General features: G+C 45.2%; 1 protein-coding gene across 1 annotated transcript in view; it reads left to right on the top strand.

Annotated features, from left to right (window-relative positions):
- ACOT12 (acyl-CoA thioesterase 12) overlaps positions 1 to 20,013 on the top strand; it is a 45,620-nt gene that overhangs the window by 21,530 nt on the left and 4,077 nt on the right. Inside the window, exons 6-12 of the mRNA XM_034774629.1 lie at positions 2,202 to 2,358; positions 5,591 to 5,710; positions 7,789 to 7,939; positions 9,434 to 9,489; positions 9,918 to 9,981; positions 11,100 to 11,183; positions 15,803 to 15,936. Of these exons, the coding sequence (XP_034630520.1) occupies positions 2,202 to 2,358; positions 5,591 to 5,710; positions 7,789 to 7,939; positions 9,434 to 9,489; positions 9,918 to 9,981; positions 11,100 to 11,183; positions 15,803 to 15,936 (766 nt within the window). The remainder of the gene's footprint in view (positions 1 to 2,201; positions 2,359 to 5,590; positions 5,711 to 7,788; positions 7,940 to 9,433; positions 9,490 to 9,917; positions 9,982 to 11,099; positions 11,184 to 15,802; positions 15,937 to 20,013) is intronic.

Below are 20,013 nucleotides of genomic sequence, written 5' to 3'. Positions count from 1 at the left end.
AACTTCAGTCACAAATAAATTATCTACAGAGAAAAACAACATCTATTATAAATATAATACCTACCTTCACAATTTAATTGGGTTGTGCGGACTCAAGATGGACACTTTACATTGTCATGGTGATCCCTTTCTGGTAGAAAACTAAGACTACCAAAGAGCAATCAGAGAGTGGTAACGTTCAGTCTCCACAGCCCTAGCTGCATTAGGGAAATTGTTTAGATATTTTCTACAATTGAACACACCAGTTCAACATCAACAGTGACATATAGAAAGTAAAATAGGATCAAAAATGAGATTAGTATATGTGAAGATTGTTAGCTTCCAAATATATACAAAATCAAGCAAGAAAATGAAGTTTGTCTTGTGAATGCAAGTTATACAACTCCTTAAGTAGGTCCAAAGTGCAAGGTAATCAGACATCCAAATGGCTGTTTGATGATCGTAAACCACAGTTTACTAGGGCAGAAGCCAAAGACATAATTCGTGTCTCATGAAATCCTGTGGTGCAGGTGTTGTTGCATGCTTGGAATGACTTACACATCTGATACTTGAAACTATTATATCAAGATGTAACTGAAAATACAAAGACTTTTTTTTAAATTCAGAGCACTTCACAGTCAAGGCCCTGATTCAGCAAGGTACTTAGCACACATGTAACTTTAAGCAGTGACTTCAGTAAGACAACTCACATCCTTAAAGTTATGCATATGCTTGAGTACCTTGCTGACTTGCGACTAAAAGACTGTGACCTTTAAGTCATCACCAGGGACATTGTAAGGGGCAGCATTCCGGCCAATCTTGGGGTGGCACATTCCGGCCGCCCTGTCGTGGGTTTTTTTTCTTTTTTTTTTTTCTTTGGCAGCTGTGTCTGCAGCTCTGGAGCCCCCGACCAGCTCCCTGCACTCTGCCAGTCCCAGCCCAGCCCTGCAGGGGGCACGGACCCTGACCGGGGGGGGGCAGGAACTAGCGATCCCCGCCGCTCACTGTGCCGCTGGGCTCCCCAGGACGTGCCACTCCCCGCCGCCTGCACCGGCCTCCACCTACCGCGCCGCTCTGAGTCCGGCCCAGCCGAGCCGCTTTAAAGGAGCGGCTGAGCCAGCACCTCCTACAGCCCCTGGGGGCTCTGCCTGCTCGGCCGGGAGAGGCCCGGCTGCAAGGTGCCGCCCTTCATCCCCCTGTGAGCAGCCTTGACCGCCCTCCACGCGCTCCCTGCAGCTGCCGGGTTTTTTTTTTTGCTTCAGCAGTCCAGCCACCCTTTTTTTGCTTGAGCCGGCCCTGGTCATCACACACAAGATGCTGGGCGCCAAATTCATCCCTGATGTACCTTCACTGAGTTACACAAGAGTTCAATTTATCCCTAGATTCTTAATTAGACCTTGTATAATATGCATATTTAAAGTATGTTTACATACTTATGGTGAAAATACACGTGTAAGTCCATTGAAATAGTTTCAATAAGAGAATGCTAAGGTTGTATGGTTAAACACTTGAAAGATGAATTGGCAAAGTTAATGTGCACACAACCCTAACTCTGCCCCCAGTGCATGGCTATTCACTATAATACAGTATTTAATGAACACACACTATTTTGCAAGTAATACAGTATAACATGATACAATAATTTTCTACAACCTTAAATCCACAGGTATAGCAATTTTTAGTACTGCAAGACATTTATATCAAAAGTATATAATAAACTTTACTTACTTATAAAACACATTGCAGGTTAAATAGAGCAAGCAAGAGTAATAATGAAAATTTACGGGCATACATAGATTGCCTACATTTTCAATTAGGAGAGCTGCATAGCTGTCTGATTCCCTGAAAGTGTGCTTTTAACATAGGTTTTGTATGAAGGATAGCGTCTCATCCCTCCTAACAGAATTTGATCTGCCACCAGGGTGTTCTGTTTCTCTCCATTCTGCTCCCTTGTCAGACAAGAGGCTGTGGTGCCCTTGCACCTTAGCAAAGCATCAGGCTGTTGCTATTATTGAAAGAAGAAGAAGCTTTTTGGCTTCAGGCACTCCCTGGTGTGGGTTTGGTGGTCATTCCCAAATGGCAATGCAACAGACATTTTTTTTAATTGTACCAAAAGCCGATAGTTCCCTACAGTGATGGGGAAAGAGTATATTCCCCTCTTGGGACAGCTAATAACTCTACTTAATTAACTATCCCATTAATATATTGTTACCATGTTTCAGATAATGTAAGTGATACAGAGGAAGATACTATTTCAACTGATCTAACCCATGTGCAGAGCATTGAACTTGTCCTGCCTCCTCATGCAAACCATCATGGAAATGCATTTGGTGGCCAGATTATGGCGTGGATGGAGACAGTAGCTACTATTTCAGCAAGGTACTTTTCTGTTTGATGGCATCCTATATGATTTGGAAAAGATATGCTGTGTGGAAAATCAAAAGTACTCCAAATCCATCATTTTAATGTTAAGGTCATCACAGAGTTTAGTTACAAATGAGAAATGAAAATAAACTCTATTGTGATCTTTCTTCCTATTGAAGTGCAGGGGATGTCTACATATTTATATATAGGCTTTTCTATGGCACTTATTTCCAGAACATCTGAGTGCTTCACAACACTGCTGAGAAATATTGCCATCTCCTCTTTACAGATGGCGAACTGAGGGACAGAGAGATTGTGATTTGCTTGAGGCTTCAAAGCAAGTCAATAGCAGAGCTAGAAATAGAACCCAGATCCTGATGGCTAGTGCAGTGCCTTGACCACAAGAATATCCTTCCGTATATGGTAAAATCCTCAGGCCCAGCATCAATGAAATCGTAAAATGGAGCAGCTGCTCAAGGACAGTCTGCAGCCCCCTATGCATAGCAGAGATGAACTCGAGTGTGGCCAGTGGGTCTGAACAATGTGAGAGCCACTACCAGGAAGTGTGGATGGGCACTGGCATGGGAGTCAGTAGAACTGAGTTCTATTTTAGCCATTGACTCACTATATTATCTTGGGTAGGTCAAGTAACTTCTCTGTCTCTCAGTTCCCACATCTGTAAAATGGGAGCAATAATCTTCCCCAGCATCCTTTGTGAAGTGCTTTGAGATCTACAGATGAAAAGTGCAAAGCATTATTGCTACACCCTGTAGGTTCATTAGTGGCTATGGCCCAACTGAGCAGCTGCTCTGCCTTCTGCCTTTAGGCTGGAGGGTTCCATCACCTCAGCCTTGACATTGGTTTCCCACACAAACAAAGCTTCTTTGTATGGGAGACCTGAATTTCTATCAGAATTCCCCTCACACAGCACCTGACCTACTTCATTGCAGGGATTCTAGCAATGTGTTCATTTTTTACTTTAATAAGTAAATGCCATTCCTTTTCCTTATTCATGTAATTTTGATTCATAGCCAGTTAGTTTCTCTATAGTTCTTAGATAAACAACTCATTTTATTCAAATTAGAAAACGCACTGATTTTACATCAGTGTGTAATTCCATTGACTTCAAAGGAATTACTCCTCATTTACGCCAGTGTAACCAAGACCTGGTCCAAAATATCAGGCTCTGCTTCCCTTGGCTATGTCAATGTACAACTAACCTGAAAGTTAAAATAGTTTATTTGGAACTATGAATATTGAACATAATTTATCAGGTTGAAACTTTTAGGAATAATAGCTCATGGCAGAGACAATATTGGATGGAAACAGAGCTTGTATTTTATGCTTGAGAAATAGCTGCCCTCGCTACAAACCTTTTGTAAGGCAACAATTAGCTCTGACCTTTGTAGGTACCAGTTAGAGTTGCTATGGCCACAGGCTGAGATGGGGAAAGCGGGGGGTGCGGAGGGGAGGGGAAAAAAGCAATACTTGAAGAATAAATTTAAAACACCCATAGAAAGGTTTTTCAAAAGGTTATGTCTCCTTTCTAAAAATTGTGAAAGTAATTGAGCAGCTTAAAGACAGTACTGCAGTAATTGAAAATCCATTTGAACCAGGGCTGTCCTTTCTGATATTTTATATGACCAATAGAAGTATTCAGAGCTTTGTTTTCTTGGAAAATAGAGCTTAATATTTAGGAAAAAATCCCCCTTTAAAAAAATCACATCCTTTCATCCCCTTGGTATTTTTGGTAATGTTGTATCTTTACTGTGAGTGTTGTAAATGAGATACCCATTTAGCATTTTAAATAGGAAGAGCAAATTGTGTTTAATGAAATTACAAAGTCATTTAATGTATGTGTCTATTATAAAGATGCTCTATTCAATTAATTAGTAACAGATAATTGTGTGCATTTAACAATACTGGTACATTAGTTTACAAAGAGTGCAATTGAATTAAGAGCTGAGACTACTACAAAACTGTGTCATTTCTAGGCTAAAAATGTGTATGATGAAATTCTGTATTCATATATGTATGCTTTTCTCACTAAATTCGATGGGCATTTCCTGCACATTCATGAGGGCAGAATGTGACCCTTTAGAGTCAGGAAATAAATTGCATTGTTGTTATTATTTATCCTGCATTAGCCCCAGTGGGGCTTAGGGCTGTGAAGAACAATAGAAAAGTCCCCCTACAAGAATTTACAAACTTAAAAATCACAATCCTGCAATTACTTAATCACAAGTGCAATTCTGAGTAATCCAGTGGGGCTCCAATGGGACAACTCAGATGAGCAAAGTAATGCATGTGATTAAGTGTTTTCAAGATCAGGGCCTAAATTGAGAAAAGAGAGACTAGTGAGTGTAATAAACAACAGAAAGGTATGGGGAATGGAAGGATGAGGTAAACAAAAATAATAAGAGAATTTATATTAAATGAATATACCTTTAAGCCTTGATTTTTAAAAGTTAGGCATTCAACTTTGGATTTCTGCATGGGCAGATGGCCAGTGGTACATCTAACTGTCTTTTTTGCATGTTTAGAAACTCAGTTCCAAGACTCAACTTCAGTAGTTGGATGCAACTTTTAGAAAAAAGACATATTTCCTTAGTGTCATTACAAATTAATTCAGGTTGTAGCTGGGTGAATTTTTAATTTGTTTCACATAATCATATACTTCACAAAACTATATTAATTTCTGATAAATGTGAAGAAACTATCAGAGGTAAAAAGGATATATGGACTGAAGTTCTTACATAGATACATTGTCTTTGGCCCTGAGCAAGTTTCACTAACTCGAATAGGACCAGATTGTGAACTCTTTACTCACACTGAACAATATTTTACTCCAAAAGTAGCCCGGTTGAAGTGAGTGGGGCTCTTTAAGAAGTACAGTACTACTGAATGAATGAGAGTAAGGGGTTCATAATCTGGCCCAATATGAGATTTATTACAAGTAGTGAGGCTTAATTAGTTAAATGTTTGCAAAGTGCATTGCAAATGAAGCAGCACAATAGAAGTGAAGTGGTATTATATTTTGAGACCCAGATTCTGTGCTGTTATATAGCTGAACGTGCTGTCATTTATGAGAAGTCTAGGGATTAAATTAGGCTTGCATTGTGAACTTCTAATTTGTGCCGACCTCATTACTTTAAGTATGTCAAATAATTCTGGGCTGTACCAGTACAGAAAAAAGAATTACAAGACCATATATTCTGTTTTGTGTCTCTCCTGCTTTCTCATTCAGCCGTCTCTGTCGTTCATATCCCACCTTGAAATCAGTTGATATGTTTAAATTCCGGGGACCCTCCACTGTTGGTGATCGTCTTGTCTTCAAAGCAATAGTTAACAACACATTTCAGAAAAGGTAAAACTATCTATGTGCTTGTCTCACGGCCCTCATTGGGGTTTTTCTTATCAGGTTTTTAATGAAGAAATGTTTTTAAAATAGCTCTGCTTTTCTCATTTAAAGAATAGTTTGAAGCTTAGTTTATTGTTTATTCAAATCTAAAAGATCATCCGTACCCTCTAGTGATTGATATCCCAGTTCTGCAAACCTTAATTACAAGTGTAATGCTAAGCAATCCAGTGGAACTCCAAGTCTCCAATGGGACATTGTAGTCATTTGGACCCTGATCCTGGAGTGTACTCCATGTGGGTACAGGGCTCTATCTGTGTGGAGCTTATTGCAGAGTCCAGGCCCTAGCAGCTGCTTCCTGGTTGCAAAACTCTTGTTTTGGAAGCGGGAGGAAGAAGGGTAGGGTGAGGACATCTGGTGTTAAGCCCAGCCAAATGCTGCCTGGAATAAATGGGTGCAGCTGCCATAGAAGTCTTTATACCAGTTGCGCCTGGTTCTAAGTTGGGCAGAATATGAGTGTTAATGGGCATTTATTTAGCACAATGAAAGGGCATGATGCTTGAATTCAGTAAGTCTGCTTGGTATCCATCCTGTGGGATAAAGCAGACTTAAACACAGTGGATCCTACCTTCTGAGGATCCCCCCCATGGTGGGGGAAACCTCCAATGACTTAAGGCTACTATAGAGGCTCCTACACCACGACACCCTTTCTGAAACCTAGCAAAGAGTGTGTATGGTTGCAATACCCCTTTGCCAGGGGGATCCCCAGCTACTGGAATGACTCCTTGCAGTCAGGCATAAGTAGATGACACCAGGGAAGTGACAGTCCCCTAGCCAGCCTGGGACTGGGAATGTCAAAGTCGCTTAAACCCATCTTTGCCCCGACCCCTGGTCCTGTGATAAGCACTGCTCAGCCAGACCAGAGGCTGTGGCCTAAGAAGGTAGGCGGCAGTGCCACAGGAAAAGCCACAGGAAGGAATAAGTTACAGCAGTCCCTCCTCGAACTTCAGCTTATATTATGCCATGTCAATATTTCTGGAGAAAATAGGTGGCAATAGATGTAACTCCCACTGCTACTCCCTTCTATCAAGGGCTGAATTTGGTCCCCCGAGGACACCAGCTTGCTGTGAGTTACCCTTGTCTTGCGCATCTGAATGCCAATCAGTGCAAGTTCGCTCTCACCCCCAAGTCTTTCCCCCCCAGTTCCCACACTCTGCTCATCATTAGGTATCTAAGCATCTACACTACTTTGCTACTTCAATTCATTTTCTGCCTATTTTAGTCCTGACATTTATCTTACACCACCTTTTACACCACTGCTGAAATATGCCTCTGTGTCCAGATAGAAAACTAATCATTAATTGTTCATATAGCCGAAATACTCAGATTTCTATCACTGTTGTTCCCTGTACCCAAGAAGTGTGTAACAGCTTTAGTTATTATGTTTGTCTCATTGCTCAGGGCCGGCTCCGGCATTTTTGCCGCCCCAAGCAAAAAAAAACACGTGCAGGGCGGCCGGAGCCACGGTGCAAACTTTCGGTGCCACTTACTTGGTGGCTCGCGGCTGCCTCCCCCGGCCGCGCTGGCTAGCAGGACTCCCTGCGCTGCAGACATGTCCCAGGCAACGGAGTGTGCGCCCCAGCTAGTGGGGGAGAGAGAGAGAAGGGGGGCGGCCAGGGCTTCCTTCAGCTGGGGTGCTCGCCACTCGGCCCCTCCCGCCACACCGCCTGCTGGGAGGGCTCCACACCACTCCCGCCTGCAGGTGAATTGAATGTTGGCGGGGAGGGAAGGACGCGGGCTGCCAGGCTTGCTGTAGACCTGGCACCGGCTGTGGCAGACGGAGCGCGCAGCCCACTCCCAGCAGGGCGCTCCCCTCCTCCGCGCCACCGCCCCCTACAGGGCGGCCGGAGCGGTGAACCGAAAAAAAGGGCGGCCATGCCACCCTAGGATTGGACGGAATGCTGCCCCTTAGAATCTGCCGCCCCAAGCACGAGCTTGCTCAGCTGGTGCCTGGAGCTGTCCCTGCTCATTGCTGCTTCTGTGTCATTCTGTTGTGGTTAAATAATTCATTTAAACTCTTCTTTCAGTGTTGAGGTTGGCGTTCGTGTTGAGGCCTACAACTGTGAGGAGTGGACCATAGGCCAAGCGCGGCATATTAACAGCGCTTTTCTGATTTTTAATGCTGTAAATGACAAAGGAGAGCTCCTCACCTTTCCCAGAATCAAACCCACTACAAAGGTCAGCTCTTTACACAAGAGAGAGAATGAATATAGAGATGGCTTATATAATCCAACCCAGAATAATGCATATCACACAGCCAATCACTGTCAGACATTCCAGGGAAGTGAAGAGCTAAACAAGGTTATAAACTGAATCACTTTCTCTTCCTCCTCCTCAAGAAGATATTCTGAACTTGAGAAAGCTTGAGGGGTAATTGAACAAATCCTAACTAGCCTGGGGATTTGTAAAGGAGGTTGCTGGAGTCTGGCACCCAAGTCCCATTGAATTTCAATGGGAGTTAGTGCCTAATTCCCTTTGGCTCCTTTGAAAATTCCAGCCCAAGCACATGGATCCCTTAAAGTGGTTCATTGAGCTTTTAAACCTTCATGACTATAAAACTGTTGATTTGAATAGTCTGCTATGATGTAATCTTTCGTTAGCGCTTTTTTCTTTCTCTTATCACAGAATTCCATAAAGTACCAGGGCAGGAATAAAAGAGCTACTAAAATAGTGAATTAATGACTAGTAGGGTAATGACTTTGTAAGGAAATGAGGAGTCATATGCACTAGCCAACTCACTATCTTGCACATTAAACTCTATCTTGTTTCAAAAGGGAAAACTGACTCCTACAGCAGCATTATCTCCACTCTTCCAAAAAATGCTATGGCACCTTAACTTCAACCAGAGAAGCAATGCTTCAACTAAGCAGCAGCTCACAGGGCATTAACTCCGGTACCTTTTTTCTAACAGGAACAGAGTACCAGCTCTGAAGCAGAAATAAAAAAAAGAAGCTTCTTTCTGCTGCAGTTGAAGAAGAAAAAATATGCAGACTAACAGACTAAAATAGAGGATTAGGTGTGGTATTTTCAAAAGCACCTAAGTCACACAGCACAAGTACCATTGACATTCAGTGGGATTTGTGCTCCTAAATTACTTAGTTGCTTTTGAAATTTCTATTCTAAATGGAATAGCCTTGGAAGAAAGTAGTGACTGAATAGGAGGTGGTGATCAAACCTATTGTGCAGTGCTCACTTCTAATTTTTCATAATGCACTGCCCTCTTCTCTCCAATTCAGACATGTGCTAAAGCGGTATAGAAATCCCTCAAATATTGCTTTCCATGTTGAGCACTGTGTAGAAGGTTCCTTGGATTAATATTTTATCTAAAAAGTGGCACTTTTGGCAAGTGCAGAATGTTTAGCATTGTACTTCTCTATTGCTCCTGTGCAAAAGTCCATATAATAACACTATGCTTCTAGGATACTCCAGACTGGTACTTAGATTATTTTTGCTATGTAAAGGGATACACGCATTAAAAAAAAATTGATCAAGTTCATACTTGGGGAAATTCCATTGTAATAAGTGCACTTATTTTGGGGGAGAGAGGTTTAAATAACATACTTTACATTTGGTAAATAATCCTTAATTGTCTTTTATTTGCACAACATTATCGAAGTAGAATGTATCATAATTCAACCAGATTATTTCTGTTTTGTTTTGCCTCTTGTGAAGGATGGTTTGAGAAGATATCATGGAGCTATTGCACGCAGAAGAATTAGACTAACCAGGTATGAATAAATTTCAAAGGTAACTTGGCACTATCTTTCACAGTGTGGCAGAAGTGAACTTTTTTTTTTTTTTTACATATACCGTGCTCATTATTTTAAGTCTTCTCAGATGCAATAGCTATTGGCACTTAGCATTTCTGGACCTGATCCTGTTTGCCTAAGTCATGATGAAATCAATGGCCACTATTCATTTGAGTAAGTCAAGAAATATTTGGGCTTTCTTGTGTGTTCCCCATCCTTTTTGGGGGGGAAAAGAGGTGCTAATGCTTACTTAACTCACTATGTTGTTGTGAGGATTAATTAATTAATATTTGTAAAGCATTCAGAAGATGCTGAATACTATGTAAGTGGTTGTCGTACACTGACGGAAGACAGTGAACACTGTTTGTTTTGTTTTGACCTCTTTGTATACATAATATGTATTTCAGAAAATACATCCTTTCCAATAAGGAAGACACTCCTTCCTCTGATCTCTGGGATACAAGCAACCAGGTACTTACATCATCTGAATTCATCCATATGCATAGTCTGAGAGGTGCATATGGACATTTTGGATATGTCAAAACAATTCTAAAGATCTGACCCAAACATTTAGCATCTTAACTTGACCTGCTGTACCTAATGTCTGAAGAGTGGGTAAATGTGTATAGTGTATGTGTAGCAATATTTACGCACAGTGGGGTGAACTAAGGATGGATTAGCAATACCGACCCTAAATTTCCATTATTTTGTGTATTTATACAAATCCCTAGTGTTATTTTATTGCAGAATGTTCTGTACAAAAGTTTTTTTTAACCCCCACTGGTTCCTTGATGTTGTATTAGGTCCTTATAATTAAATCTAAAAGTAAATAAATAATAATTGGACATGTATAATGTGGGAAATGATTTGCCATTGACTGAGGCAGCACTGGAGTGTGTCACTATCAGAGTTTGAATTCTGTGGATGTAGAAATTTTTTTCTGCAGGGAAGTAAATATAAACAGACAGTAGATCTGAACAAACTGAATGATCCAATTTTTTAAAGATGAAATTGAAACATGTCTTTAAAGATTCTTGCACTGTTTATTCTCTTTTTACCACTTCCAAATATCAGCTCCATCCTGGACATGTACCTATCCAATGTTATCAAACACAAGTAATAGGCGTCCAGTCCAGATATCCACTCCTCTGATTGCACCTTCTGTTTTCAAGCAGCTGCCAAAATATGTGCACAATCTGACAGCAGTGAAGAGGTTAATTTGCTAGCAGATTTTAATTACTTAGAAGAAAACTGAAGCATACCATTCATTGAGTAGCCTCATAGGTGAGGAATATTGTCTCTCTGGCAGTAGAGGGTTTTTTTTTTTTTTTTTTGCTCTATTTTATCCATCAAAGAAACCCAAATTAGTGTTTTTAATTAGGGTTCTTTTGCCATCAGCCATGTGAAAACACAATCCAGCTATTGAAAGTATTTAATTCAGAAACTACTGGACTGTGTTTTCTGGAAGAAGATGACTTAAGGGAAAAAATACATTTGCCTGGTTTGTGATTCTGGGGTAACTATGGTACAGAAATGAGATTCTCTTTTATATCAGCCCTTCATTTTTAATAATATATCTTACATTTCAGGCATACTTGAGTTACAGCAATGTAGCCACCCTGACAGTCCTGGCAAAAAAATGTGGATGGGAAATAACCAGCACTCTGGATAATGTAAGTACAGAATTGTGGAACAGTTGCATGCCAACTTCAGTAACATTTGGAGGGCCAGATCATGCTCACCATTAGAACTGGGCAGACAAAGTGTATTCTGTTTCATGAATGATTATGATATTTCAAATTTTGGTTTAGTTCTGATTAGGAAAGGAAAACAAATTTTTTTGAAATTCTCTGAGTGGGAGGCAGCATCTCCTGCCTGGCGGCTAGAGCCCAAAGCAGCAGTTATGCCCAATGGTTTGTCTCCAGTAGCATCCTTGCCTACTGGGTGGATGGCTCTGCCACAGGTGCTGTTGCTCCACTTCATGGGTGCAGCTCACAGAAGGTGTAGGGAAACCCAGGACCTCCCATTCCACCGGGTTCCTATCCAGGGCTCTCAGAGGCTGTCCCTCGTACTGCATCCCAGCTGGCTTCCGTTCATCCATGGGGAGTGCTGCCTTCCAGGCTTCTGGCCCTGGTCCCAGTCTCTGGGGGCGGCAGCTCCCCCCATTCCCTGGCTTGGTGGAGGAAACAGGTCACATCCTTCCCCGGAGATTCCAGAGCACATCCTTCTCCCTGGCTTGCCAGCATCTGAGTGAGATGTCTGGCTGCCTTTTAAACCCCACCTCCAACCCGAGCATGCTCAGCACAGGCAGAGGGATGGGGCTCCTGAGCCCAGAGTTGCTTCTTAACTTAAGCCTGTCCAAAGGGGTTGATACACCCTGTCACATTCTCCAAGGAAAGGGAATGAAGCCTCATCTGGCAGGCAGCCTTGGAGGCATGAATCCTGGAAGCTGTGGCTCCCCAAATCTGAGGCAGTCCAAGTGCAGGCTGCTCCAGAGCTCTGGACCCTAAAAGCCCTGGACTTCCCAAATCCAAAGTAGTCTGTGTGGCAGGCTACCCCGGGGCCATAAACCATGTTATTTCTGCAGCAATTAGTCTTCTAAAATAAACACATGAAATATTTTACAACCATGCACCAGAGGTAAAGCTTCCTTTTCAATTTGGGCATAGTGACATTCTGTTTTTGCAAGAGCCCTGAATGCATATGCCTTGGTCTCCAATGCTCATCACATTTTTGTAGCAACACAGCCCCTATGCCTTCTTTGGAGGCATCAGTGGACAGTTAGGTCTGCCTCCTGCTGTCAAAATACCTTAGATCAGGGGTTTTCTGAATCAGTTATTTTAAATTACCAAACTCTTTGTCCAGGTTAGCATCCTTTGTCAACTGGTTATTCTTTTGCATGAGTGCACAGAGGTTGCTGGTTTCTGCAGCCAAATTAGGTTTAAATTTACCAAAAAAATTAGTCATCCCTATGAACTGCTGTACTCCCTCCTAATTTTCTGGATGTAACATATTTGTTGTATCTTGTGTTCTGGTAAGATCAATACATCCCCCTTATTCACTTAACCTTTTTCCTAAATAGGTTAACTTCTCTGAGCCTGAATTTACATTTTTGTTTATTTAGCTTCAGGCTTTCTGCTTTAGTCCTGTCCAATGCTTTCTTTAATCTGTAATTCTGATCCTCTATTGTGCTTCTTTCTGTGCCTTCAATTCCCTCAAATATTTGCTGCACATTTCTATGAAAGACTTCTGGAGCAGATTTTAGACCAAACGGTAATCTGAGTAAGCAATATCTTCCATATAGTGCTCCTCTCATATAAGGGAATCTGCTAGAATCCAGACAATGCATCTAAAGTAGTAAAATACTTTTGCACCAGTTATATCTTTTACCTTCACTTGGTACATACATACCTCTAGTAGGAATGAGTTCCCTATTATAAACTTTCAATTTAACTTGTTTGCTCACCATTTTTTCCCCATGTTTTTTTCTTTAACCTTTTAAAACTAATATCTGAAACAACATTTACCAGAGCACCAGTGTCAAAATGTAAGAGTCCCGTTAGTCTATAAGGAAACTGTTCATTCATCTGTTCTTTCCTCTCAAGATACAGCTCCTAGATCAGTAGTTTTTAACCTTTTTTCATTTGTGGACCCCTAACAAATTTCTAATGGAGGTGAGAATACCTTTGGCCATCTTAGAGATAGTCGGTGGACCCCCAAGGGTCCACGGACCATAGGTTGAAAACTAGGGTTACCATATTTCCACAATCAAAAAAGAGGACGGGGGGGAAGGGAGAAGCCCCGCCCCCGCCCCATCCACTCCCTCCCACTTCCCACCCCCTGACTGCCCCCCTCAGAACCCCAACCTCCCCTGCTTCTTGTTCACTGACTGCCTCCTGCTGAGAACCCCCCACCCTAACTGCCCCCCTAGGACTCTACCTGTCCCATGACTGCCCCGACCCTTATCCACTTGCATGGGTGGCAGGGTTGTAGAAATTTTGGTAGTGCCCAGAACCCACCCCCCCACACCTGCCTAAGGCTCTGGGAGGGGGGTTGGGTGGGGGGAGGAGGTCTGGGGTGCAGGTCCTGGGCTGGGGATTGGGGTGCAGGGTGCAGGTTCTGGGATAGAGTTTGGGTGCTGGGCGCAGGCTCCGGGCTGGGGCAGGGGGTGGGTGTGCAGGAGGGGGTGAGGGGTGCAGGCTCGGGATGGAGTTTGGGGGTGGGAGGCGGTGCAGGCTTTGGGAGGGAGTTTGAGGGCAGGAGGGGGTGTGTGGGAAGGGGGGAGGGAGTTTGGGGATAGGAGGGGATGCAGGGGTGAGGGCTATGGGTCTGAGGATGAGGGGTTCATGATGCAGGAGGGGGCTCAGGGCTGGGGCAGAGGATTAGGTTGCGGGGGGATGAGGGCTGGGGATGAGGGGTTTGGGGCATTGGAGAGGCTCGGGGCTAGGGTGGAAGGGCAGGGTAAGGGCAGCCTGTCTTCCCATTAGTGGATAGGGGATGCTAGGACCCGGGGGCAGCAGACAGCAGTTGCTGCTGGCTCTGGCAGTACAAGCAGGCAAGGGACAGGGAGGGAACGGGGGGCCACGGGGGGGGGGGGGGGAGGCGCAGGGGGGAGCTGGCAGGTGGAGGCCGGGGACCCATCCAACACTCCCCCGCTCCCTGACTGCCCCCCCCCGGACTCCCCTTACCATTCTGGCTCCACGTGGTGAGTCGGTTTGTGTGTTACACAGGACTGCAGACAGAGGGGGGGGGGAGCAGGGGAGGGCTCTGGCTGATGGAGGCCAATGGGAGCAGCTCAATCTGCCAAGCCGCCCAATCAGCAGCCGCACTCTGCATGGAAGGGAGGGAGGGAGGCGAGGGAGAAAAAAAACCCGGACATTTTAACCTTGTTACCAATTCCTCCCAGACGGCTATTTAGAGACGCAAAAGCTGGACATGTCCGGGGAAATATGGACGAATGGTAACCCTATTAAAACTGAGTTACCTAAGCTAAAGGAGAGCCATGAGCTACTAGCTGTGTGTCTGGTGGAGCTGCCACTAGACTGCCTCCAACCCCTTCTCACTAATCCCAGTCTATTTCCCTCTAACATGTGCTCTGCTCTTAAAGGCACAGTACATACTCCTAACAGTAAACATTTAGGCTGAGTACTTCTTCCACCTGGCTTCTCTAAGGACTTGTCCACATGGACACTTAGAGTTGGGGTGTGAATCTGCAATACACTGCCTGGTGCGCACTAAGTCTCTGTATGGAGAGTTCTAATACAAACCCAGAGCAACATGTACATTTAAAGAAAAACAAAAGCAAAACCTTACTGGAACAAAATACTCCACTGCACACACAGTTCTCCTGAAGAGAGGATGAAAGCGAGAACAAACAATACATGTCAGGCATTAGCCATGTGGATTCATACACTACTGAAAGGTGCTCAGGTATTTGTCCCCTGTCCCCCCCCCAATATTTACAATATTTTTACCTGCTCAAGGCCCAAGGACAAGATGGAATTCTGGGCCAATAACAGCTTTTCGATATATAAAAATGTCATGACTTTTAAGTCCAATATCCTAAGTCCCTGCACTTGGGTGGAACACAGGGGATTTTTGAAGGGGCCCAGGATTTGGCCCTTTGTTTTGAATAGGTGGCCTGAGCATCTGGGGGCCTTAATGAAGAGGCTTTTTTTCTGTACCAGAAAAGGGTGTCCTAGTGTTTGTGGAAATCACGCAGGAAGTGGGCTCTGTCAAACACCCTGAGACCTGTTTAGGGTGACCAGATGTCCCGTTTTTAAAGGGACAGTCCTGTTTTTTAGGACTTTTTCTTATATAGGCGCCTATTACCCCCCATCCCCATCCCATTTTTTTCACAGTTGCTATCTGGTAACCCTATGTACAGTTGGCCTGGCTTTCGCAGTAGAGAAATACCAAAGAAATTTAAAACGTTTGTGAAACAGCTTTTCAATACTATAACTGGCTTATACAGACTACATGGTGATGTGGGATGTGAGATTGTATTGATGCTTATGACTCATTCCTTCATCACTCATGAGCAATTCAGCTACCCCCAATTTATGAAATTAAACCCCTTAGTACTATATCACACCATCATGTATTATCCTTTTCTTCATAAATGTATACTTTTTAATGTAAAAATGATTTAGAAACTAATCTTAAATACTCATCTGCATCTCACTGCCTGTCAGACATATGTTGCATGTTCTCTTGCCAAGTGAAAAGCTGGTGAAGTTGTCCATTTATGTTCTTCATTCTGTATTTTTAAAATGCTGTTCATTCGTTTCAGATAAAAATATTCACACATGAGGAGAGTGATACCTTGTCTGTCAAGGTAGAAATGCAAGTGAGGATACCATCAAATCTAGCTTTCTTCCTTTTGTCTGACTTCAGACTCCGCAGGCAATGGGACAAACATTACTTGTAAGAGCAGCTCAATATTTTTTTTCTAGCACTATTTGACTCTGCTGTTAACTAATCTTTTCAGATGCTATCACTTTCTTCTGGATTAAAATTGGGATTGCCATGGATTGACAAGAGAAGGGTGTGGGCCAGAGGGTATCCTGTATGAGAATGAGCAAGTTTCCATGCCCTAAACATGGTGTATAGTAAAGGGTTCAACTTTAATCGTATAAGATAATAGTGTATATTCACAGTGCAAGAAGCAAGGCAGAGCAGTTCACTCAGTCATAGTCTGCTCTAATTAAACATGTTTATGCTGTGTGACCAATTCACAGTGTGACACAGCTGAATGTAATGTCAGAGATCAGGAAGCTCATAGTCATAGCCTCCTAAATGCCAAAGAAATTTTATGTTTTTTTAAAGTAATTCTTGTCTTTTCTAATCCAAATAAACTCTGTGAGCCGTTTATTTTCTTACTAACCCTCACAGAGAATAGAATAGGAAATAGTGGGAGATGATATAAAACAGGTGGATGTGGTACCATTTTAATTAGGTGTATACATGCACTTAAGGAAAAGGAGAGGCTTTTCCACTGATTCATTGTATCTTTAAAGGTTTTTATCAGAGGATAAATGTTCTGATTATGCTCCGAGTGGTGCTTTGAGGGGACTTGCAGGCCTGCCTGGCTGAGTTTTGGGCCCAACAAAGAGGAAAGTCTGAAGAAAAGTGAAAGTAGTGATATATCCAGAGCTTCAGATTTCTTATAACTGATCTATAGCCTCGAGAACTGGCCAAAATGATCTATTGGCTCCACAGTACTCAGCCATTAGGAGTAGAAATAAAGCAAAAAATATTGTCTGCGAAAAAGCAGGTTTGAGGATTTACCAGGGCCACCCAGTGGATTCAGGGGGCCTGGGGCAAAGCAATTTCGGGGGCCCCTTCCATAAAAAAAGGTTGCAAATTGCCCCACTTGCCTCCCCTCCCTCCCCCCCCGGGTGACCCTGCCACCTGGGAGTAATTGTAATAGATCTGATTATTATGTTCTGCATTTATAAAGGGCCCTTTGCTGTAGCAGCTAGAGCACTTCTCCATAGCATTAAAAGCAGGCCCGCCTGGTCTAGACACAGCAGTCAAGTTACTGCAGTGTTTGCCAGGAAGAAAGCAAATGAAAAACTAAACAAAATCTCAAACTCAAATCAGTCTATCTTGCCCCACAGCTCTTGAAACCAGCCAGCTAGTTCATTTTATTCACGCTCTGCATTTGCATTAGAGCTGGTTGTGAACTTGAGAACCACTGTGTGGGGACGTGAGGGACCGTCTCTTTGTTCTGTGTTTGCACAGCACCTAACGCAACGGGCCTTTGTCCATGACCAGGGCTCCTAATTTGAGCTCAGAACTTGCATGATGAGGATAAGTGGACTGTTACTGCCCAATGTGAACTATTGATCCTGTGTCAATTGGGGGGGAACATGGTATTTACTACTGTAAATCAGCTGAGTACATATAACCTAAGTGCAAAGACACGCCAAAGGGTATATTATTGACTGGAGTTAAGGTTTATGGCAGAAAATTATTGCCCTGCAAGTTAACAGCACAACTGGGTTTTCACCATAGAGCTACGTACACAGACACGGCGCTAGGTTACCACACAATGTGCTGTGTGACCATTAGCATGGTGCAGAGGCCAGTGAAGTCTCCTGTCTGTCAGGCTGCAGACTGTCCTGGATTCCATTAAAATCTGCCTGGTTTGCCAGTCATTACATCGCTGGGATACACAAGCTGAAGGTTGTCGTAGGGAAGCTCTCACCCCCACAGTACATTTTTAAGGGCTATTTGAAGAAAAAATGGACTGAGTTTTGGACTGTAGAAATGCAAAGGGGTTGTTTCCTCCTGAGGGGGAGAATTTCTGCTTCCAAAAGTCAACGCTGTGCTTACAAGCCAAGTTTTCCAGACAAGTATTGATCAGGACACGGCATTGTCCAGACACAGCGGGAACTATTTCTAAATGACTGGCTTGCCCTCCCTCGCTCAGGCCTGACAAACTCATTGCAGAGAATACTCCTAAATGCCCCCACCACTGCTCCAACTTCCACTCCCAGCTCTACGCACTCCCTGCAGTCACTCACCCATACCCACCGGTCGCGCTCGGCGCGCTCTCTCCAGCCACCCTAGTTCCGTGCACCCCCTGCAGCCAGAGTCACCCACAGCCACCTGACGCACTCTGCACACTCTCTCCAGCCACCCCAGCTCTGTGCGCCCCCTGCAGCCAGAGTCACCCACAGCCACCAGATGCGCTCTGTGCGCTCTCTCCAGCCACCTGCAGCGCTCCTTCCAGCCGGAGCTGCCGCTGCCTGGGAGACGTGCTGCGAGCACAGCCAGAGCGCCTGCCCCCTCCCCAGCAGCTGCCCGTTAGCGGTGCTGCAAGAGCACGGGGAGCCCCCTAGCTCCCCTGTAGGCACAGAGCTGCCCTGTCCCAGCCCCTGCACCGTGCCCGGCACGCCCAGCAGGAGCACTTGCGTGGGGCGCAGCCGGGTGGTGCCGCTTGCCGGCAGGGAGTCCGTGGCAGGGCTGTAACAGAGCCCGGGCGTCCCCGCGCCCATCCTCACCTCCCCATAGGGCCTGGGGTGTGGCTAAGTGCTGCGCAGGACAGGACCAGCCTGCCCCACACTAGCGCCTCCCTCCCGCGTACCTCCGCCCAGGTCCGAAGCCCCTGGGTCCTGCTCTGCAGGCAGCTCAGACAATCGATCCCCTGGAAAAGGGCTGCGCTGCAGGCAGAGGCATGTCCTGCAGCTCTGTGCAGCGGAGTTCCAGCGTCTCCGAGAAGCCTCTAGCCCCCCCCCCCCCCCGCCAGGGAAGGGATTCTCGGCCAGGGCTCGGGGGCCCCTGGGGCGAATTGCCCCACTTGCCCCCTCCCCCCCCCGGGCAGTCTTGGGATTTACTCCTGAGGGAATTCTGTGCCAAAAAATTATGCACACAATATTTTAAAATTCTGCAAAATTTATTTGTCAATAAATAAATGTGGCTCCAACATGTCAGTGGGGAGCACAGGCCACTGGCTGGATTGAGGTGGGAGATCACCCTGAAGCCCCCATGTCCCCCGGTACAGGGACTCAGCAGTGAGGCTGCACCTGACCCTGACATAGTACAAGGGCCAGGCCTGCCCCAGAAACACCCCGGGGCCCTGCCTCTCTGCCCCAGGCACACCTGGTGTGACTGGGCAGGCTCAGCCCAGCAGGATTCAAGTGTGGAGGGATCCAGGTGTGGGGGTGAAAGGTTTCTGTGTGGGGCAATCTTGGTATGGGTGGCTCAGTGGGAGATTTAAATCACAGGGGCTCGTTGGGAGGTTCCGGGTGCAGGGGCAATGGGCCTCTGCAGGGGATCCAGATGAAGGTGGTTGAGGCTCAGGAGAGGGGATCTGGAGATGGAGAGATGGGGCTGGGTGGGGGGGTCCTGGATGGGACGGCTCAGTGGGGGGGTGGGTCCAGGAGCTGTGGGAATGGTGCTTGATGGGATGGGGGTCCAGATGCAGCTGGTTGGGGCTCAGTGGGGTGGGGGAGACTTGTCGGAGGGGTCCAGGTGTAGGAGTGTAGGGCTTGTTAAGATGAGGGGTCGATGGGTCTGCTTAACAGGGGAGCCCCAGCTGCTGCTGAGGAGACACCACATGCTGGGCTCCTGCTTCCCCCAGCAATTCCCCTATCCCCTTTTCTTCTCTATCCCCCTCCCCTCACACCCACATTCCTCACCCCCTGCCCTATTCCACCCCATTCCTTCCCCACGGCTTCTTCTCCCTCACCCCCTTCATCCCCCGCTCATTTCTCCCATCCACCCCCTTACCCAGCCCCACCGCGGACACTCACTGTTGCACAGAAAACAGGAAGGCTCCCAGTCCATAGACAGGGAGCATGATTGGAACTAGGACCCAGGAGGCAGCGTTCAGCAGCCGAGTCAGTGGAGCCAAGATGCAACTTCCTTCAGCTGGACAGCTCCGCACTTGCAGAAATGAGGTGTGTGTGTGGGGGGAGGTAGTGGCACATAATCCTATGTGCCCCCCACCCCCCATGCCTCCAAAAAACTGAACCCATGGTCACGCCCCCCTCC

This window comes from Trachemys scripta, chromosome 6 (genome assembly GCF_013100865.1).
Source record: "Trachemys scripta elegans isolate TJP31775 chromosome 6, CAS_Tse_1.0, whole genome shotgun sequence".
In the NCBI taxonomy this organism is placed as follows: domain Eukaryota; kingdom Metazoa; phylum Chordata; order Testudines; family Emydidae; genus Trachemys; species Trachemys scripta.
This window is presented reverse-complemented; position numbering and strand designations above follow the sequence as displayed.